General features: G+C 36.2%; 1 protein-coding gene across 1 annotated transcript; it reads left to right on the top strand.

Moving 5' to 3' along the window:
• The first annotated feature begins 1,942 nt into the window (after positions 1-1,942).
• LOC121313101 (vacuolar protein sorting-associated protein 4B) lies at positions 1,943-22,027 on the top strand. Its single transcript, XM_041245269.1, has 11 exons — positions 1,943-2,150; positions 3,719-3,830; positions 4,493-4,640; positions 4,910-4,968; positions 7,197-7,316; positions 7,981-8,137; positions 13,978-14,126; positions 15,955-16,036; positions 18,470-18,689; positions 19,017-19,157; positions 20,980-22,027. Exons 1-11 carry the CDS (start codon positions 2,127-2,129, stop codon positions 21,079-21,081), a joined length of 1,314 nt encoding a protein of 437 aa, XP_041101203.1. The 5' UTR covers positions 1,943-2,126; the 3' UTR covers positions 21,082-22,027.
• The last annotated feature ends 1,275 nt before the right edge of the window (positions 22,028-23,302 follow it).

Here is a 23,302-nt window from a genome sequence, read left to right as displayed (position 1 = left end):
CAGGTCGATGTCTTTGCCTCGGCAGAGACGACTCATTGCCTCCTGTGGTACTCCCTCCACCGCTGCAGCTGCATTACTCCCAGCCTTTCTCGAAAAGTTCCGGTCAGAGAAGGTGTCCGTTCTCCTAGTGGCCCCCAGGTAGACCAGGAGAATCTGATTCTCAACCCTGTGCCAGCTATTGAACAGCCCACCCTGGGAGATCCCGCTTCACCGGGATCTCCTCAGCCAGGCGAGAGGCACGCTTTGGCACACGAAGTCAGGCAGGCTCTAGTTATGGGTCTGGCCCCTGAAAGGGACAGCTGGTCAGCTTTAGGGCTGTCAGATGCGGTTGTGGGTAATCTACAGAATGCTAGGGCGCATTCCACTCTGCAGAATGCTAGGGCGCATTCCAATCTCCTGTCCTATGCCCGCCACTTTGCAGTTTCTGCAAGATCTGCTTGATGCTGGTAGATCAACTTCCACACTGAAGGTTTACCTAGTGGCTATTTCTGCTTGCCATGCCCCCGTTTACTCAATGTCCCTGTGCATGCATTTCCTGGCTACCCGGTTTCTCCGAGATGCAAGGCGGTTGCACCCTCCTAAGAGGTCTACTCTCCCCCAATGGAGCCTTGAGATTGTACTGAAGGCTCTCACGCAGGCCCCGTTTGAACCTATATACTCCATTGAGTTGAAGCATCTGTCCATGAAGACAGCCTTCCTCTTGGCTATCACCTCCGCAAAGGGGGTTAGTGAGCAGCAGGCGTTGTCTGTGCATAGCTCCTGCATGCTTATTTGGAGTAAAGGTAGCAGATTGTCACTGCGTGCAAACCCTGCTTGTTGGCAAGCAGTTTGACACGGAAATTAAGCTGTGCTCCAACTCACTGTGCAGGTGAGAACATAACATTAAACTATATTTAGATTGCAATGTATGATGTATCAGTACAGGAGGTGCTTTTCATTGTTTTCCTCACTTTTATATTTACCTGAGCTTTGAAGAAGTTGGAAATGGTTACTGTAACCTTTAAAAACAGAAACCGATATGCCTGACAGAAACCACAAATATAACAAATACCTGTATAGCATATGCAGTGTAATATTCCCAACCACAAACAAATGCATCTCCTCATAGCTAGCACCTATCCAATCAGTGCAATTGAATCATAAATAATGTAACAATAACAGCAGATCATCCTTTACACCTAAAAAGCATGTGATTGGCAATGTGATTTTTCTTAATTTAACCTTTCGTGGTTCCAATTAAGTCTCCCCATTGGTCTCTACTCTTATTTTTGTTTAATTGCAGCTGTTCCTGCAGGGGCTATCCCTCACTCACCACATCAGTAGGTATGATGCCTGTCAGGTTGCCAACTATTTTTAGAAAAACCCAATGAGTCAATGAGTTTGGCACTAGCCATCCCGGTGACAAAGACTAACTCGAGATAAAAAAAAAAAAAAAAAAAAATAGTTTTAGGGGGGGGGGGGGGGGGGTTATTCTCAGTACAGTACACAAACGTATTTGTAATGTTTAAAGTAAAATTTTACGTTTGTTTATATTAAACCCTTGATAACAAATTTTCATTTGCAAGCCCAGTACTAGACTAAGCCTTTTAGAAAGTGCTACATTTGAAGCCAAAGTGATACACTACCCACAATGCAATGTGCGTCATACCCACAGATATTGATGCGTGTTATTGTTACAATGTTTAGCAACAGTGATAAGGGTTGTGTATCATATAGCGTTGTATTCTGGTTTAAAATATCATTAGTACTTTAAAACTATTCAAAATATATCCAATTGTAATACCCGCACAAATGCCCAAAGCTAGCCCAAAAATTTGGCACACGCCCCAAAACCTTTTTTTCACGCACAAAACAAAAACTACAAGCCCAATTGGGTGTGAACCCGCCAATCTGGCAACACTGAAGGGTTAGCGTCATTCCTTTGATCACGTGGGGCTAGCAGACGGAAGTGACATCTGACATCTTCATGCGGAAGAGCCTTTTTTTCTGTGGTAATCAGGCTATCAGAAGGAAACAAAATAAAGAAGGAACTGCCACAGATTTGCATTTTGAACAACGTTAATGTAATTTTAATAGACTAGTAGGTGTTATTTGTTGAATTGCCTGTCGCTTCACTCTCAGCGCCCATGGCTACCAATGGCAACTTACAGGTAAGGAGTAAAGAAAAGTAACAATAACAACGCTACTTTTGTTGTTAGGAGGGAGTAAGGAAATTGTTCTAAAAGACGCATCGCTTTTGCTGATTCGAATATATATTTCTAAACGTTTTTATTATTAAATCAGTTGTTGCTTTCCATGATTGTACCCGAAAATGCTGTATGTTGTACCACGCTTTTTTTGTATGTACTGTTTGTTTTCCTTCTTAATTTAGTTAGTGAATGTACCATTCTTCGTTTCGGTAAAAGTAGAAAACGTGTTCATATGTGTATAGTAGAGAGTGATGTTGAACCAACTTCCAAGTGGTAGAATGTTTTTAGAAAAAAATAAACAATAAATGGAAGTACCGGTGTAGGGCCAGAAAGTGGTACGTCGTCAGAATGTGATAGGCGTAACAAAACCTTGCCCGTGTGACGTCAGAAAATGGTACCATGTCAGTGCTGCGATTGACTACAGCACAAATCACTAAGAACAAGACAAACTGTAGTTCCCTACAAAATTGTATGTGTTTACATATTTTTAGATAGCTCAATTGGTTGCTCATCAGTTAGTCACATATTTGCTGAATTGTTAAAAAGAACTTTAAGGACTAAACTCAGTACGTCGTAGCCCATTCAGATGGACGTTTAACTTGTTTTGTGAGCTGAAATCATTTGTATATGCCCAGGCAAGCACAGTACACGTTGTACCATTTCTTAATGCCTACCACAAAATAACACAACACCAGGACTACAATAAGGAACTGACCATTGCATAGGTTCTAGTTTTCTCGTTGTTTTATTTGTATTTATTTATTCATTTTACAGATACCACAATAATAGGTATAATAATATTACATTATTTTATGTAATTTGTCTTTATTCTGTCACATGATGCCTGAATTTGTAACCTCTCATGGGTGATAAGCATCATAAGCATATTTGATATCGAAGGCTTTATTGTAAATGTTGAACTTGATGTGAAATTATATATATAATATATATATATATATATATATATATATATATATATATATAATATATATATATATATATAATTCATCAGATACCTGTATCTCTTGTAACTATAAAGCAAGTGTGAAGCTAAGATTGATCAAAAAAGCTAAATTTATAATTAGACGGTATGTAAGCCTTCGATAAAACTTTTGTGATAAGAAAAATGACAGCCAAAATTGTGCAACTTTTAGAAGGAAAATAAACAAAGGAATCTGAGTTTGGTAATTAGTTCTAGACAATTTGTATGTTGTGCCATCTTGCTTTACTAAAACTGTGAGGTAGGTAAATGACACAATTAGATAGTTTGTCAACAGTTACAACTGCAGGGCTGGGATACATTGGCTGATAAAACTGAAATCATTAATAGTTGATTACAAAATGTAGAAGGTTGAAAAAAGCAATTTGGGACAGTCTTTTGCCTTAAGAGTACCAGGGTGTTTTGAGAGGATGTACTATATGTTAGACTCAGTTCTTGTTTTGAGCCATCACCATTACCTAAGTCTAACACACTTTGTCAGGGGATGTATGTTACTCATATTTGTTTCTGTATTGCTATTTTATTTCAGAAAGCTATAGACCTAGCTAGCAAGGCTGCTCAAGAAGACAAAGCAGGGAATTATGAAGAAGCCCTTCGTTTATACCAGCATGCTGTGCAGTACTTCCTACATGTAGTGAAATGTGAGTATTTGTTATTATTAGTATTATTTATTCATGATGTTACAATTTGAGAAATTAATAGCCATAGTTTCTTCTGGTTGGATCTTAGTATGTTATCAGTTGTAACCAATAACTAATGATCTTGTCTGCTTTGAGCATATTTTGAAAAAAATTCCAGTACTGCACATGACATAAAGTTAAACTGCAGACCTTTACTAAAAAAAAAAAAAAAAAAAACTTGTATCACATCCTCTGTGCAAGATTGTGAAAATAGAATCTCAATTGATATGTCCTTTACACCATTATCTTCAAATAGTTATTTGCTTTTTTAGGATGTTTTACAAAACTAAATAGATGGTTATTCTGAATGGTGCCTGCCATTCATTTTTCCTTCCATGCCCTGACACACCCCAATACTTTATAAAAGTTACTGTATATGCAAAATGTTTGCTTGACTCACTAAAACAGTGTTAGCAACACAATAGATGTTTGCTATATCAAAGCTCATATCTCGCACCTGTTTTTCCTCGTAGCATCAGTAGCCTGCCAACATCCTCTTTTGAGCTTGTGGGATCGGTGGACAACCTCCTGAGCTGTTGGGGGAACATCATTGGATATTCTAAAATAAGAAGTACAATTAAGGATGTAGGATTATTTCTCCTGTTTTTTTTTCCCTTCTCTAGATGAAGCACAGGGTGACAAAGCCAAACAGAGCATCAGAGGGAAATGTGCGGAATACTTGGACAGAGCTGAAAAACTAAAGGAATACTTGAAAAAGAAGGAAAAGGCCCCATCTAAGCCTGTAAAAGAATCGCAGGCAGATGAAAAAGGGTAGGAAGTCATCATCTTTGTGTGTCAACCCTGTGAACACAGCAAGTTTCTCAGAGTTTTAACGTATCATTTGTTTTATTTACATTTTGTACAACCCTTGTTCTTGGCTAAATCTGTACTATCCAAAGAAACAGTTTTTGTTATTAAGAGATATAATATGAAAAACATGTTTTGTGCACAATATGGACTCCTAGTTTTAAATGACAAAAAGTACAGTTTCAGCCCACTAAACTCAGCACTGTGAAACTTATTTGTTTTACTGCGTCTAGGAATGAAAGTGACGAAGATGGTGACCCAGAGAAAAAGAAGCTCCAAAACCAGCTCCAAGGTATGCATTCCCTGTACAGTATGTTACAAGGAAGGGTTTTGTTTACGACCATCCTCGTGAGTGAAATAAACACAGCACCACATGAACATTTATGTACTATTCTGTTAAAATAAAGTGCATTTGTTGAAAAGATGTTGAATTTGGAAAAATGCCTTGTCATTCAGTCACTGTTTTTGAATAAATTCAGCACTTTAGTGTTGAACTCAAAATTATTCAACGCTATATCTGTCAGCAGTTGTGGTAGAAATCAAGTCTGTAGTCTTACTTAATATTCTGAAAGCAAACATAACAATTTTAAACACACACACATATATGTATTTTCACACAAAACAAAATAAACAAACAAAAAGCCTAATCCTTGAAGGAGCACTAAATTAAACTTTTCTTCAGGTCTAAACTATACCAGACAGCTAAGCTGTTTACCGGTTACAACACTCCACAATTATTCAAGTACAAGTATTAAATACCTTTTACTCCAGGGCTTCACACAGGCCTTAGCCTGAACAGACCTTTGTTCCCAGCTCCCTGGTAGTCTTCTCTAATGGAGCTTCAAGATCCCTTTTATATCCTGTGGCTATTCCCAGTTAGCACCAATTATCCAATTTGGGAACAGCCACATTCTCACAATTAACCCCATCCCTGCCAACCACCAACCAAAACACAATCCCTAACACTTTTATTTACAGGCAGGGATCTGCTCAGATTTATGAAAAAATAGATTAAAATGGTGCCTACTGGTGCATTGTTGCACGGTTTAAGCATGCTAGACTAGCGGTGGACTGCTTGTAGTTTCCAGCAAAGTACTGTACTGTAGTGTTTTTCATTTTTAAATTACCGTGCATTCTTCTTTGGCTGATGAGATGTTGTCAGTTCATTATCTAACTAGAGAATCTGCTGCGCAATTAAACCATCCTTAAACTCTTAATGGTAAACAATGTGACCGAATGTATTTTACCTGGGATAGTTGCAGCTGCTAAATAAGGTGCAACAGACTAAATAAAACTTCATTTAGGCACGCTACAATTTGACTGGCGAAAGATAATGTTGGTTTATTGGAGTTTACAAAGAAAACTTTTACAGCTTGATACAGTAACCTTTCACTTCCTTTTGTTTAATTATTTAGCTTTTTGTTGCATTACAGCCCTTCATTAAAAATATTTTCTTTATTTTTACAGCATTTTATTAATGGCGTATGATCAACCAGCAATCCTTCAGTGTATTTTTATTTTCATTTATTTTGAAAACCCTGGTATAATACTATAATAGTTTTTGCAATTAAGGAAAATATAACTGTTATTCCAGGAATGCTTTGAGTTGTTTTTTTTTTTTTTTAAATGGCAATGAAAAATATCAGTAAAGGAAACTGATAAGAAAATCTACAGTATAATTTGAAATGCATTAAGGTGAGCAATAAAATGACTCCATTGTGATTTAGCAGTTGGTTCAAACAATGTAACATTGAATGCTGGAGTTTGTCTGTATAATTCTGTGTAAATAAATGTAAAACTATAAAGCCTGTAATTAGGTCTTTTATCCAGTACTTTTTGCTTGTTTTTTGGGTTCTTTTTTTTTGTTTTTTAATATTATTATTATTATTATTATTATTATTATTTATTATTATTAATAATACAAGTTTCACTTATACAGTGCTCTTCATGCAAGCATTCCAGGGCACTTTACAAAACAGGATTTAAAAGATTAAATTGTGCTAGCATTCCTGATATGATTTGGGAGCAAGTTCCAAAGACAAGGGGCAACTAAATGCCTTGATTAGCATTTTCCGACCTCAAGAACAACCACTGACATATGAGGTCAGTAGATCTTGAAGATAAGGTTTAAGACCATGTAAGGCCTTATAGGTAATAAGAAGAAGAACTTTTAAATAATAAAAATAATAGCATCAGTAATAAAACAAACTTTAATGAGATGGGTGCAGTAATTGTAGAATGAAATATGCAATTAAAACCAAGATTAACTGAGATTAAAAAATTTTAATCGTGAGAATAATCGCGATACATTTTTTTAAATTGCTTGACCGCCTCATATATATATATATATATATATATATATATATATATATATATATATATATATATATATATATATATATTATACAACATGCTTATTAGCAGAAAAATCTGAAAAGCCAGTTTAATTATTTTGTAAACACCAATGTGTCTAGTTTTGTCTAGTTTTTTGCATAATTATACCTTATAATTGTATTGTAGGCGCCATTGTTATGGAGAAGCCAAATGTAAAATGGAGTGATGTAGCTGGTTTGGAGGGTGCCAAAGAGGCCCTGAAAGAGGCTGTGATTTTGCCCATTAAATTTCCACATCTCTTCACAGGTAAATAAAGATTAAGTGAACTGTGACTTGCATATCTAAATACATGTCAGATTGGTGCTTTCTGGGGAAATGTAGATATGTATTAAAATAAATGTGTGATGCACTATTTAACATTTTTTCATTATTCTTTTCTTCTAGTCATTATATAGGTCTCAAATGTCTAGATTACAAGCCATGCATTCCATTAGTGTTGCTTTGTCTTGTTTATTTCACCTATTGTCCCACCGTTTCAGTGTCTTTTATACTGTCAACCAACCAGTTGATTCCTCCCCTACTGAATAGCCAGTTGCATGCTTCGAGCCAGTAGATGCTGGAAGTGCAAGTGAAACAGTTAACCTGAGAATAAGGCATAGAAACTGAGAACTTTCTGACCTAAAGAAGCATCAGATACTGTTTTTTTTTTTTTAAATGGAAAAACGTTTTTTTTTTTTTTAAATGTCTTGCAAAACTGCACATTTGAGACCCATGTAGTTAACGGCTGTTCACAATTAGTTATGGTTTTGTTTTGTTTGCTACAATTACTTTAAATATGGTGGTCGTTTAAATGTTTAATCTCACTTTTATTAGGATTGCCCTGGTTTGGGAAGTTCATGGTTTCACTAATTCATGGGACTACATTACCAGACTTGTTATGTAACATTTACTTCAACCTTAACTTGGTCAGGCAAAAGAACTCCATGGAGAGGGATTCTCCTGTTTGGCCCACCTGGAACTGGAAAGTCCTACCTGGCCAAAGCTGTGGCAACAGAAGCCAACAATTCTACGTTCTTCTCTGTGTCTTCCTCGGATCTGGTGTCGAAGTGGCTTGGTGAAAGTGAAAAGTAAGTGACTGTTGCAGGTTAACCTGTAACACCCCCCTAAACTGGAGTGTGGTACATATTTTACATAGACCCATTTTCATTTGAGAGAATTCTTTTAAAAGTTTTTTTGCAGTTGCAGATAGACTGTTGGAGTAAGGCTCCATATCAAAGTATCAGTTTAACCTTTATTCTGCGCATTGTAGTTTTAAAATCCGTATTCACTTTAATGTAAAGGATAAACAAGAAAAACTATAGCAAAATAAGTCAGTATTTGAGCTAAAAAGAGGTAAGCAATTGTATCTGATTGCAGTAATTTCATTTAGGTGAAAGGAGAGTACCATTCATATGGGAATAGACTTGACAATAAGCACAGTGTATCATAATGTTGTTTGATATACAGTCAATTCTCATTAAGACTAACTGAGATGACACAATTTTCCTGATGGTATGAATTTTCTGTATGTTCCTGGCCAAATTTAGCAGTCGCTTACTGTGAATAATACAAAGTCACTTGACACAAATTTCCTGTTTTTGAAAATTAATTTGGAGCTCTCCAAACAAATTGCCCAAGCTTAAACAGTTTGAATGTAAAGGATATTGGGAAATGTATTGCTGTTTTGGGATTACTGATCATGTAATGCATTTCAAGTAGCCATAATGCTCATGCATCAATTCCATGTCCATGAAGCATAGAAACGAGTCACCGGCACAAAAAAGTGCATTGTCCTTGCAGGCAAAAGTGGATGTGTTGAAAGGTGTGAATAATGCACCTCCGTACAGATTTAAACATTGCTGCAAACAAAACCGTGAGTTAATAATTCGGGCTAGAAGTTTTCAGTTTTAACCAATAATAACCGAAAAAACACCTTGAAAGACTTTTTTTTTTTTTTTTTTTTTTTTTTTTTTTTAAAAACTGATAAACCTGGGTTTTGGCACTGTGCTTTAAATAATGGCAATCATTCATGGCTGTTTCTATATATACAGAAGATGGCTTTCAGAAGGGAGGCAGTTTGCAAAGACATGCTACTGATCAATTTTGTGGCCCTACGTAATACACTAGGAAAGTCATTTGCTTAGCAACGGGTTTAACGCCCATGAACCTGGTTGTAAACAAACCAGCAACATGGCGTCGCAAGTTCATTTTTGTGGTGTTAAGGTTTTATTCAGTGATGCACAAAAAAAGTTATTGTAAATATAAACCGGCTGTACAGTTATGCTTCTACTAATGCATATTAAAGCTTTTCTTGTGTACAGCGACTGCCTTATTAGGCTTCCAAGCCAAAGGCTGGGAAGCCTATTGTTATTGTTTTAAAGTTTTTAGTTTTTTTTATTATTTTTTTGTTCCCAAAACTTTAAACTGCTGCTGCTTCGAGGCTGTGTGACTGATCAGGTTCTGACTTGGCAGGTAACAAGCTGGATACATTGGTTGTCAGATGCTGAAATTTTTGCTGCTGCATGCCTGCAATTGGTGCCTTGATGCATTTTTCGATAAAACCTTTCGAAATCATCTTCTTGGGAACCGGTGAAGCGATTGATTTGAAACTTGGTATATATCATCAGCATCCAAACCCACATCAAATAAGCAGAAGTTGCTGTGATAAATTAATGTCAAAATGGCTGCCACAAATCTTATCGAAACGCATCCCTAACAACAAACTGCTACTGTTTGAAAAACGTTTGTCCAGCAAACTCCAAACTTGGTAGTTATCGTCCCAGTAACAATGGGATACAAATATGTGAAAATGGTGATGTTTTATAAAACAAGATGGCCACCACTTATACGTTTACATTTGCGATTTAAAACTGCTTCAGTTGACAAACGATTTACTTGACTAACTCCAAACTGCACAAGCATTTTCCTTGATACTGTATCAATACAACTGACAAAGTGTGTTGAGCGGAAACAAAAATGGCCATTTGACGCATTTTTTAGAAACCTTTCGAAATCATCTTCTTGGGAATCGGTGAAGCGATTAATCTGACACTTGGCATATATCATCAGCATCCAAACCCTCATCAAGTTTGCGAAGCAGAAGTTTCTGCGATAAATTTTAATATTGAAATGGCTGCCACAAACTTTAATGAAACGCGTCCTTAACAGCAAACTGCTGCTATTTGAACACCGTTTGACCGACAAACTCCAAACTAGGTAGTTATTGTCCCAGTAACAGTGGAATACAAATTGTCAAAATGGTTATGTTTTATAAAACAAGATGACCACCAGGTGTACATTTACATCCGAAATTTAAAACTGCCTCAGTTGACAAAAGGTTTACTTGACTAACTCAGAACTTCACAAGCATCATCCTTGACACTGTAGCAATACAACTGACTTTTAAGAAACTGGTGTTAAACTGAAATGGCCTTGTGATGCATTTCTTCTTGAAACCTTCCAAAATGTTATTCTTTGGCAGAGTTGAAGTGATTGATCTGACACTTGGCAGATGTTATCACCATCCAAACCTGATGTGCCAAAGTTGCTGTGATACAATTCAACAGTAAAATGGCTGCCGCAAATTTCACAGAAACACGCAGTTAACAGCAGACTGCTTTTATTTGAAAACCCTCTAACCAACAGACTCCAAACTTGGTAGGCATCGTTCCGGTGACAGCGGAATGCAAATATATTAAAATGGTTATGTTTCGTGAAACAATAATGCTGCCACTCCTACATTTTCAAGATGCATTTTTGGGGAAAAAAAAACTTTCAGAATCATCTTCTGTGGAACTGTTGAAGTTGCTGATTTTAAACTTACAGTGGTCTTACGCAGCACCCTTTTTTCAAGTAAACCCTTTACTTTGTATTTCACCATTTAACACTGGAACCGCCGCGTTTATACCATACCTAAAACATTATGATGGTCGTTATGATGGCTACATTTTAAACAACATCAATATTAAAATGAAAGACAAACTATCAGATCAACGCAAGTTTTATTCAAGCACGTAATATCAAACATCTGCCAAAACGCTGTATTGAAATGAACAAAAATATAAAAAGGTTTATTTTCTAACTTGCCACATATAAAGTACTACTTCAAAATATAAAAAATGAACATTTCAAAAGAAACTAGTCTGTAAACAGGTATATGTACATTCAAAACTGTAAAAATGAAAGTCTTTTTTTATTTAAAATGAAAGTAACATGTTTTCTCTTGCTTTTGTGTCACTCGGTGCAGCACAGAATCCAGGTTGGGAAGCTGCAGCCTGCTGCTGCTGCTTTGTGGATGTCTGATCGAAATGTTTCTGCCAAAGCTCTGTAGCTGCACTTCTTGATTCTTTAGCGTAACTGTGTTCTGTGCTTTACCTTTTGAATTTCAAACATGCCTAATTCTAAATGTAATCTCTAGCTAATCTTACAAATTTTACAGTGATATTGCTTGTTATTTTGCCCATGTCTTGAGTCAACGCCCCTCCCCCACTTTTGCCTTAACATCAAATCTATGCCCCCTGGGCACTGACTCTGCAGACTCCAGTAATATAGGCTTGTCCAAAATTAGTATGCAGATTTGCAAGAGCATCTTCTGTGTGGCTATTTATTGTAACAAAGTTTTGAAGAAGCTTGTTGTCTTGTTTTAAATCATGCAGTGTTGGATTACTAGGAAAGGAGTAAATGAGATATGATTGATTGATTTTTTTCATTATTTACATTTTAACTGGAAACTATGAATACCTTACACTGAAGGTAGTATAGAAAGTTAGTTTCAGTAGCATATATTTAGAATATATTTGTGGAGATGGTCAAGTCAGGTATGCAAATATTTCAAAGGTCTCGGGCTCAGGTCGAATTTGTTTGGTTGGGTCGGGTTCGGATCGAGATTTAAATTTAAGCCCGAGCAGACCACTGCTACTGTATGCTATAGTGATTCGCTGGGGATCTTGGATTAAAAATGCTTCCAAAGTTCTACATTGCCGGAATCCTAAATGTTGACATCCTCACTTCAATACAGTATGTTAACCTTTGTATGTGTATGAGTGAAACATGCATGCAATTTATTGTAGAAACCTAAAATTGATGCGTTTTGTGTGGTGCTTATTTTTAATAACCAAAAATAACCGATTTTGCCAAGTAATAATAAAAAACTGAAAAAACCGTGAGCGGAACAAAAAATAGAAACTGAAAAATTCAAGCCCTAACCATAATACAGGCCTACTTTAGATTTGCTCAGCACCCCGATGTTCAGGACGCCTTGCTTTTGTGGTTTAAAGATGCCTGTGATCAGAATGGGACACACAGATTGCATTATATACTTTTTAAAAGGTCATTACAACCTTATTTTCAATAAAATGTAGTTTAATTCATAATACTTTTACTTTGTACTGTAATTTCAATAAAAACTGCCAGTAGGCATTTAGACTCCTGATAAATAAGAATTACTGATGAGATGTTGTTGCTGGTCCCTTGAAATTTGTGTGTGTGTGTGTGTGTGTGTGTGTATATATATATATATATATATATATATATATATATATATATATATATATATACACACACACACACACACATACACAGTGGCTCTCAAAAGTATTCACCCCCCCTTTGGACTTTGGACAACATGGAATCAAAATGGATTTAATTAGGAGGTTTTGCCAGTGGTCAACACAAAAAAAGTCCATAACGTCAAAGTGAAAAACAAAATCTACAAATTGTTCTAAATTAATTACAAATATAAAACAGAAATAATTGATTGCATACGTATTCACCTCCTTTGCTATGACACACCTAAATAAGCTCTGGTGCAACCAATTGTCTTTAGAAGTCACATAATTAGTTGAATGGAGTCCACCTGTGTGCAATTAAGGTGTTTCATATGATTTCAGGTTAAATACTTCACAAAACTGGCCTTTATGGGAGAGTGGCAAAAAGAAAGCCATTATTGAAAAAAAACTCTTATCAGATCTCAGCTAGAGTTCTCCAGAAGGCATGTGGGAGACTGAGACCAAGTGGATGAAGATTCTGTGGTCGGATGAGACCATAATGGAGCTTTTTGGCCTCAATGCTAAGAGCTATGTTTGGTGCAAGCCAAACACTGCATCTCATCCTGAGAACACCACCCCTACAGTGAAGCATGGTGGTGGCAGCATCATGGGGATGCTTCTGTGCGTCAGGGCCTGGGAAGCTTGTGAAGCTAGAGGGCAAAATGGATGCAGCAAAGTAAAGAGAAATCCTGGAGGAAAACCTGCTGAAGTCTGCAAGAGACCTGGGACTTACAAGAAGATTCATCTTCCAGCAGGACAATGACCCCAAACATACAGCCAAAGCCACACTGGATTTGCTTAAAAACAAAAAGTTCAATGTACTGGAGTGGCCCAGTCAAAGCCCGGACCTCAGTCCAATTGAGAATATGTGGAAAGAGTTGAAAATTGCAGTTCACCAACGGTCTCCATCCAATTGACGGAGCTTGACCACTTTTGCAAAGAAGAATGGGTAAAATTTGCAGTGTCCAGATGTGCAAAGCTGGTAGAGACTCATCCAAATAGACTCATGGCTGTAATTGCTGCCAAAGGTGCCTCTACCAAATATTGACTCAAGGGTGTGAATACTTATGCAATCCAATTATTTTCTGTTTTCTATTTGTAATTAATTTAGAACAATTTGTAGATTTTATTTTTCACTTTGACATTATGGACTTTTTTTTGTGTTGATCAGTGGCAAAAAACTCCTAATTAAATCCATTTTGATTTCATGTTGTAACACAGTAAAATGTGGAAAAGTCCAATGGGGGTGAATACTTTTGAGAGTCACTGTGTGTGTGTGTGTGTGTGTGTGTGTATATATGCACGCACACACACACACACACACACACACAGATATAGATAGATTGTGTGTAACTCTCGCATTATATTTTTTTTTTTCTCAGGCTGGTAAAGAACCTGTTCCAACTGGCTAGAGAGAATAAGCCCTCTATTATCTTTGTTGATGAAATTGATTCCCTGTGTGGATCCAGGAGTGAAAATGAAAGTGAGGCTGCAAGGCGCATTAAAACAGAATTTCTTGTTCAGATGCAGGGTAAGACTATAGTGTTTTGAATTGTATAATAATAATAATAATAATAATAATCTTTATTTTTTATATAGCGGCTTTCATAGTGGACCACCATCACAGAGCACTTTACAAGATACGAGATAAGGTGTGTGAACTATGCATCAGCTGCAGAGACACTTACAACAACGTCTCACCTGAAAGGATGGAGGAAGTTAAGTGACTTGCTCAGGGTCACACAATGAGTCAGTGGCTGAGCTGGGATTTGAACTGGGGACCTCCTGGTTACAAGTCCGTTTCTTTAACCACTGGACCAAAAGCCTCCTATATGTAAGCAGTAACCTGGGTGCCTTGTGATATACTAGGCCAGTGGTTCTTAACTCCAGTTCTGGGTGGCAGTATGCAGCCCAGGTTTTTTTCTTAACCAGAATCTACATTTTAATTTAAAATCTGCATAGCTTTCCAATACAGACCATAAAATATGGTACTCAAAACCTTTTAGACTGTTGTTTGTGGTAGTTATTCTGCCAAAATCAGGTTAAAATACACATTCATTTTTTTTGCAAAAGATTTAGATCCCTGGTTAACATGAAAACCTGGACTGTATACCACCACCAGGAAATGGAGTTGAGAAGCACTGCACTAGGCCATAGGCAGAGTGTCTTCAACCACCAAGAAGTGCAGTAAGATAGATATCTCCTAGAGTGGGTTATTGCACTTAAAATGTTTATTTTATAAAAGAAAACAAAAAAGTAATAGCATTTTAAACTTTGTTTTATGTAATGTATTATTGCTGAGTACATTTATTTTTAAAGATGTTCAGTTTTTTTTTTTTTTAAGTGCAGTTTGAAAAGCTAAAAATATAACTTATTTACATGTTTTATACACTTCTGGAAGTAAAGTTGATTTAAATCACTGTTTCTCAAAGTACAATAATCATGTTCTGCACCTTTATTTTTTATTCCTCCAAACGCAACAGATCACCTCCCTCGATTTCAGATCCTGCAGTCTAACAGAATTTTGTACTTAAGCCCAGGGCTTCACAGGAACTGTTGTTGTGGCCAAGGAGATCAAGAGTTAGAGATTATAAAGAAATTAAATGCACAGCAATTGATTCATTCTATTACATTTCTGTTAGTGTTTGGCTATAAAGAAAAATACAAATGTTGAATATCTATTTAGCCCTAACTCCTTAACTGCCAGTATGGCGTCAAGAGTGATTTTTATTTTTTAAAGATGTTGACCCAGGCGCACTTTGATGTTCAGAGGGGATTCGCATAAGATGATTCTTTCTGCATGGACATGTGATCTTTTTCAGACAATCATGGCATTTAATTCATCCACTGCATTTTATAATGCTGTGTACAGCATTTATTATGTATCGGTTCTGTACTTTACCCAGCCATTCGTGAAGTCGTACTGTTTGTGGTATCTTCAGATATTATGTATACTTTAAGTCCTTGTTGGCCATTATGCGTTGCCTGGAAACTTTATTAGGACCTGTCTACTTCATTAGCTTTGGTATCACCCTGAACTAAGTGGTGCAAATTAGATTGCTCTTGTGATGTGACATGTGATCCCTACAGCACTATAAAGCTGTGAAAGCAGCATGCTTGCAAGCAATCTACCATAAATGGGGAGGGGGGTAGTGGTTGCTAAGAGTGACAGCTTTTAGTTGTCAAGACTGGTCAGGGCAACACTGGCCCAGCCTAAAATCACATACTTGTCCTACCTGCATTCAGTGTTTGTGTTAAAGTGCAAATATATTGAAACCTTTCAGATTCTTCTCTTATTTGTCAACACGTCTCCTGGGATGTGTGCTATTCCTTAAAGATATGTAACTACTCATTTCTAGGTGTTGGGGTAGATAATGATGGAATATTGGTACTTGGGGCTACAAACATTCCATGGACACTAGATTCTGCAATCAGAAGAAGGTAATTATAATGCTTGGTATCTTTATCTCAGTAGCTAAATCAAAGTTTCATATATTTAGGGCATTTGATTGTAAATGCTGTTTATTTGTTTGTTTAAAATGAAGTTAATTTAAGATTATGTTAACTTTGAACAGAAACATATTTTTGTTTAAAATCCATAACACATTTAGTTGATACTGTATGTGGCAGGTATTGTGACAATTTTCTCAAAACTAAATGGCAACATCATTCATTGCATTTTATATTAATATAAAAATGTTGGTATTTTTCAGAATTTATATATTTCCAAAAAGCAATTCCATTATCAGAAGTCATGTAGCACAGTTTTCGAATAACGGCACTTACAATATTCCAAAACTAACATAATTTATGTAATGTAAACACATTTTCAGAAAAAGTATTCTGATCGTGTACTGCACATGTGCAAACTATGAGTAGTACTTTTTGTAAATATTACAGCCCAACAACTTAATTTTTTGATTGTAAAAAGATCAACAAAACAAGATCTGAAAAAAAAGCAATGCACAAAGAGAAAGGAAAGTATGAGAACTGTTCTTTACCAGTTTTGCTTGGCAAGTTCTACAACAGCATCATGTGTAAGCAGGCTAGTGGCACACATAATAGGAACTGCTTAATGATTTTGGATTATATAATATGTAGTCCAAGGGATGCTTTTCTGTTATGTTGTATTTATTTGTCTGAAACAAAAAAATAAAATAATAAAAAATAATTTCAGACACCAATCAGTTTACACAGATACATTTGTTTAGTTATGGATAAAGTTATATTATTCATTTAAATAAAGTAATAATACCGAATTACTTTTAATAAGCACCGCACTGGGATACAGCACCAATAAAAATTAATTAATTGGCATGGAGAAATTTGTGAACCTATTTTATATCATATTTTATATCCACCTGAGATTGCCACTACTAACCTTCAACCAGACATTATCTTGTGGTCTGGATCAGCACGCATTGCTCATCTGGTAGAGTTAACAGTGCCATGGGAAGATGCTGTGGATGATACATATGAGAGGAAGAAACTTCGATATGCTCAACTAGCTGCTGAAGCGGAACAGCGAGGATGGAGAGTCCGAGTTTACCCAGTGGAGGTGGGTTGTCGAGGATTTGTGGCACACTCTACAACCCGGTTTCTCAGAGACGTTGGATTCAGTGGCCAAGAGTTGCGTCACACAGTGAAGAACTTATCTGAAGTAGCGGAAAGGAGCAACAACTGGCTATGGTTGAGACGGAAAGATTCTGGCTGGGGATCTCAAGCACAATAGAAAGAAAGCAACGCTGATGAACAGGTAAGTAAGCTGGGCTGACCTGAGTAGGGGGATGGAGGTGGTGATGCTGGGACGCCAGAATCACTGTTGAGCCCTCTTGGTGTCGTGAGCTAATCAACGAAACACAGAGGATGGAAGGTGCCCACTTGAAGACCCCAGAGATGTACCCTACTTAGCTCAATCCAGACGGTTGTCATGCTGATGCGCTGGGGAGACCACACTGTGGTTGATCCCTAGAGCCAGCATCGCAGCCGTTGTGTGTGGTGATGCGCTGAGGAGGCAAAATGAGCTTGTCCCTGGAGCCAGCATTACACTTCAGCAATCAACACCAGACAGAAGGATATCTACATCATCAGATGGAAAACAATGCAAATGGATGGAGATGCAGATGGATCACATTAGTTTACTGCAAAGCTACGTCTTAGCTGGTGCTTTTCTTGGTGAGAGCTGAGTTTAAATCAGCATGAAGTTCAACATCTACTCTCATGTAATGGAATATCATCTCAGAAACCCGCTTATTGTCATGTTTTGTGCAGCCTGTCAAATGCTGTGTGGCTGGGCTTTACTAAGTAATCGCAGGATATAATTAATTTCCAATGTAACTAACAACCAATAATCATCTCTGTTGATAAACTGACATTTTGTGCAGTCTGTCATATGCTGCATCAGCGGTCTTAACGGGATACAGCTCTGTTACAAAACACCAATGTCACAAAAAAACACCAAGTGCAACGCCTAATTACATTCATGGATAAAAGAGCATGTGCAAATGAACTTGTAAAGAAGTATTTATATTACGTTAGACTTTTTTTTATAGTTCCATTTGCATTAATAGTTTTAATGCAAAATCCTTGGACATTAAAGTGCTTAGTTCTCTGTGAGTGTTTGAAAGAAGGCTGGAACACCATTTCTCCATGTTAAATGAAGGGACAACTAAAATTATAAGAGATTAAATCCAGTGGAGTAACTTGAGATACATAATTCTTCTTGGAGGCACAAATATTAAAATTCCATGCTGTCCAACTGAATTTAAAGAGTTAGTCCATCAGTGTATTGCCATTCAAATACATATTTAAAAAAAAAAAAAAAAAAGTGAGAATGAGTGATTGATTTTTTTTTTTTTGTTTGTTTCTCTTCAGGTTTGAGAAGCGTATTTACATTCCCCTCCCAGAAGAACATGCCCGCACCTTCATGTTCAGACTACACATGGGCACTACTCCCACCAGCCTGACTGAAGCAGACTACAACACCCTGGGAAAAAAGACTGAAGGGTACTCTGGAGCTGACATCAGCATCATCGTGAGAGACGCCCTGATGCAGCCTGTCAGAAAAGTGCAGTCAGCCACTCACTTTAAAAAAGTTAGTTTGTTTTCCTTATTTGATTGATGGGTAGAATTTTGAGTAAAGGGAAAGGAAGGAGTACAACAAGGGTCCCATGTTTTAAATATGTGCAATTTATTTTACTGCAAGCAAACGTTGAGCCATTCCATTTTAAACAAAACTGCAGACATTAGACAGTTGAAATGTGGAGCTCTGTTTTAGCAATGTGCAGTTTTGCTTTATTTTTGTTAAATTAATTGGACCTAAGACCATATTTGAATACAAAACAACCAACTTTTAAGGGTAAAGTTTAGTTTGTGCAGTTAGTTTACACGTTTTCTTTAGTGGCACAATTACCTTGTACAGGTACGAGGAGCATCAAGAGAGGACCCAGACCGGCTGGTAGAAGACCTCTTGACCCCATGCTCTCCAGGAGATCCCAAAGCTATAGAAATGACATGGATGGAAGTCCCTGGGGATAAACTTTTGGAGCCAGTTGTTTCCATGGTAAGAAATGTAACTACATTATTTCACCCTGGTGTAATAATAGCGATATAGCAATTGTATGGCTAGTGCAAACCAGTGGATCAGTAAGTCTGGGTTTCAAGCCAATTTATCATCTTCTTTTATAGAATACACTAGTTGAAAACGAGTCGGAAGTCCAGGGTGAAATGTATTAAACATATGCAATGCAATGCTTTGCGGCAGTTTTTCTTTGCGGTTTAGCCTTAGATGAATATGTAATTATGGGCGTTCCTGTATAAATGATCAAAAAGGGGATGGATATAGTGCAAATGAGTGTTCTCAAATATTATAATGTGATGTACTAAAGCTGCTGGCAATTGTGACGCTTACAATTAGATCAGTTTAAGAAATTTTGAAAGCATGTTTTAAACAGTCGCAATTGATGCTGGCATTTCCCACTCGTGTGTTGCCAGTTTTGCATTTTTGAGGAGAACACCCAAATACCTATTTTTCCCTAAAAGCAGGGTGTACTTACAAGCCTTGAAAACAAATTTCTATGACATTTATGGTTTCTCCAACATGTTGGGAGCAATAGACTTCACACATGTGACGCTAACCCCTCCAGCTCATGCTAACATCTGTATAGGAGTAGGAAACACCTATTCTGTTAATGTGTAGGTGGTTTGTAAATGTGCACAATTTAGCACTGCACCACTAATTAAGTTAAATAACAACTGACAGTATACATTTGGCTTATAGGCTACTTATGATAATAGAGATTAGTGGTATAATGCTTTGCTCTTGTTGCTGGTCCCTTGAAATTCGTACTAATGAGAATTGACTGTGGTCCTGTACGTATCATAACTTGTCATGCGGCACCATGATCTGTTTTGTGTTAATTGTCTAGGCTACTAAGTAGGTCAAGTTAATAATAATAATTTAAAAATACATTTATTTTTCAATTTAAAATAATCTTTTATTTGCATTGTACACCAATGTGTACAATGCAGCAGCATAATTTCAGGCTAAAGTAAAAAGAAAGTGCAGTAGGTATTCATTTGGTTTTACAACTGTACTGTATAGGCCTACTGTACAGATTTATATTTTTTAATAATGTAATGTGTAGCCTACCCAAAACCCATTTTGCACAATGATTAATACACTGAGCACTATAAGTCTATGTGTGTGCGATTTTATTGTATTTTTTAAAACCCGACACCTCCTTATGTCAGACAAACATGTCCGGTTTAGCGAGGGGCTGCTGTATGATTGATGAGCTTTTTGATAGAAACACATTTTTTGGTGCAACAAATATTTTAATTAGTATATTGCAACTCTCTTTATTAACATATTTTCTCTTAGTACATACGACAAAATGTATACTTTGCAAAGTGTTAAATGCAAATGCGGTATGTTTGCGCTGCCACTGGCCCATCTTAGTACATCTACTCCTCAGTCTACCTACTGGTAGTTAACATTTTTGTCTGACAAATGGATCCAAGTACACTCAGTGTCTTATGGTTTAGCTATACATGTCAAGTGCTTTTGGTATTTTATTTTTAAGATCCAGAATTTTAATTTAAAAAATCAGTTATATGCTGTTTCCTGACTTGTAGCCAGTAGCCACATGCTTCTATGCCATGCTGTCAGTGGGAGTCTTGGTGATGATAGTTCACTTCCAAAAAACAATGTCATGGTTTTGAAATCCTAATAAAAGTGAATGGCAGAGAAATTCCATTTGTAATCTTATGAATTATATACTTTTTTAGTCTATAGTGGTAGGCAGTATTTAATAGTAAAGACCTACTAATTCTGTCAAAATCTGTGTTTTATTTTTATTTATTTATTTATTTATTTTTAACAGTCTGACATGTTGAGATCCCTTACAAGCACCAAGCCAACTGTTAACCAGCAGGACTTGGAGAAACTGAAGAAGTTTACAGAGGACTTCGGCCAGGAGGGCTAAACCTAAAAATAAAATAACAAATGTATTCATCCTCTTTTATGGTTTCATCTAAAGGTGGCATTCTAATACTGTGCAGCTCTCTATGGGAAATTCAACTTGACTGATTTCCTAAAGCAGTCTTGAGGGGTGGACAAGAGGCGTGTAGCTGTGTTTTTCATGTTCCTAATATTCCTAGATTTTCAAATACATTTTCTTTATTTTTATAGAGCTTTAAAAAAAATTGCATGACTATAATACTCTATAGCCATTATGACAAAATGGCGAACTATACATTTTGATTTCATTCAGGTCATTAAATAGACAGGATGGACCAGGTCATGATCATTTGTATCATATGGCAAACCATGAGATAGAGCAGTATAGTTTTAAGTTTTTTGTTTTTTTTCTTTTTCGACAAAGTTCATCTTAAGTGATCCATCTTGTTAAGAAAATGTGTAGCTCAACTCTGATAAGCCTTAAAGGTATTTTGCATGCTGTACCTTTGATATGCGGGAATGCTTTTGCTGTAGATTACTTATTAGTGTTGGGGGAAGTAAAAAAAGATCTTATGGATACCGCAGTATCTGTATTCCACACCTGTAAATGACTTGTAAAGAATTCAACGATAAACAGAAGAGACTATGTATCCATTATACAGCTCCCAGAAATAAACCATGGAAGTTTCTTTGTAATTGGGATCTACTACTACCTGTTGAGCACTCCTAGTGGTGGCTTAGAATATGTGCCTTTACTACGGGTTACCTACTACATATTTGTGTTTATGACTTTTGTCTAATAGTGAGTAGCATCTTCAATATGTACTCTTCTGTCAGGTTGTTATGGAATATTGCATCTTTTAAAAATGTGCACCTTTCATTAACAATTGTACTCAATGATTATACAATACTGTACTTCTATGCACTTAAGGTGTTGGCTTTCCTATAAAACTATGACTCTGTATCCTTTATTTGTCGTTTATATTGCGATCTAGATAACATATATCACTTTATGAAGTATACTTCTAGAAATTATATATATATATATATATATATATATATATATATATATATATATATATATATATATATATATATATATATATATATATATATATATATATATATATATATATATATATATACACACACACACACACACACACACTATATGCTTTTAGTGCTCCATGGTAAGAATTACTTCATACAAGATATGTTAAGAATATCTCAAGTCCCAAAACTTTTAATCTTTTTTTCCCATTGGTTTTTCATGCATATGTAAATAAAGCTATTACTTATTCAAACTTTGTTTCATTTTGTGAAATGTTATTGAAACGTATTATGTCTGATGTAAGTTATACTTATCTGCTAAAAACTTTTGTCTTAGAACAGCAAGCATTTATACTTGGTCTCACTCATTCTTCTATCAGCAAGATCTCCACATTGTTTACTGAATTATTGCCATGTAAGTAATCGGTATATTCATGATCTCTGTATCACAAAATAATACATTGTTTTGAATGTTCCAATGTTCAAATGTACCTTAATCACCAAATGTAGATTTATGGAGTGAGATTGATGTCAAAACGAAATAAAACAAAAGTTATATGAAAATGTAAGCTTTCAAACCTTTGTCAATATAATCTGAAAGCTTGTGATGTGTAAATTTACAAGATGTATTACAACCTTGAATGTTGAATGGCAAAACAATGGCCCTATGTAAAATAGTAAAAAGGTAACATATCTAATGTCCGTCATAAACTGCCATTTGTATGAAATGTATGTATAGCCAGAGGAGTCAAAATAATTCTACCTAAAATCATGCTTCCATCTGCACCATGAAACCAGTCTGTAAAACTGTGCTGCTAGTTCTATCCCAGTCAGCTGGTCATGACACAAACATCAAAAATAATGGGTCAAAAGAAAAAATGGTACAAACAAGTGCAAATGTGTGAGTTTATATTAGTGTTGGGACAAACACAGGCTTTTCATGTTCGGATATTTGCTCATAATTTAAATATTCGTTTGCATATTCGTTCGGTTTTAAAAAGTAATAAAGTCATTATCTGCACACCATACTCCACACTGTTAAGGGGAAAAAAGTTTTTATTGAGAAAAAAATTATATATTAAATACAAAACTGAAAGATCATAATTGGCTCTCCACCCCCCCTGAGTTAATACTTGGTGGAAGCACCTTTGGCAGCAATTACAGCTGTGAGTCTGTTGGGATAGGTCTCTACCAAC

Source organism: Polyodon spathula, chromosome 3 (assembly GCF_017654505.1).
Source record: "Polyodon spathula isolate WHYD16114869_AA chromosome 3, ASM1765450v1, whole genome shotgun sequence".
Lineage (NCBI taxonomy): Eukaryota > Metazoa > Chordata > Actinopteri > Acipenseriformes > Polyodontidae > Polyodon > Polyodon spathula.
This window is presented reverse-complemented; position numbering and strand designations above follow the sequence as displayed.

Bases quoted from the DNA above. Each gene is read 5' to 3' on its own strand.
- LOC121313101 (XM_041245269.1), top strand. From the start codon at position 2,127: ATGGCTACCAATGGCAACTTACAG. The intron at 3,831-4,492 runs GTGAGTATTTGT...TCCCTTCTCTAG, and splicing joins CTTCCTACATGTAGTGAAAT to ATGAAGCACAGGGTGACAAA. The intron at 8,138-13,977 runs GTAAGTGACTGT...TTTTTTTCTCAG, and splicing joins TGGCTTGGTGAAAGTGAAAA to GCTGGTAAAGAACCTGTTCC.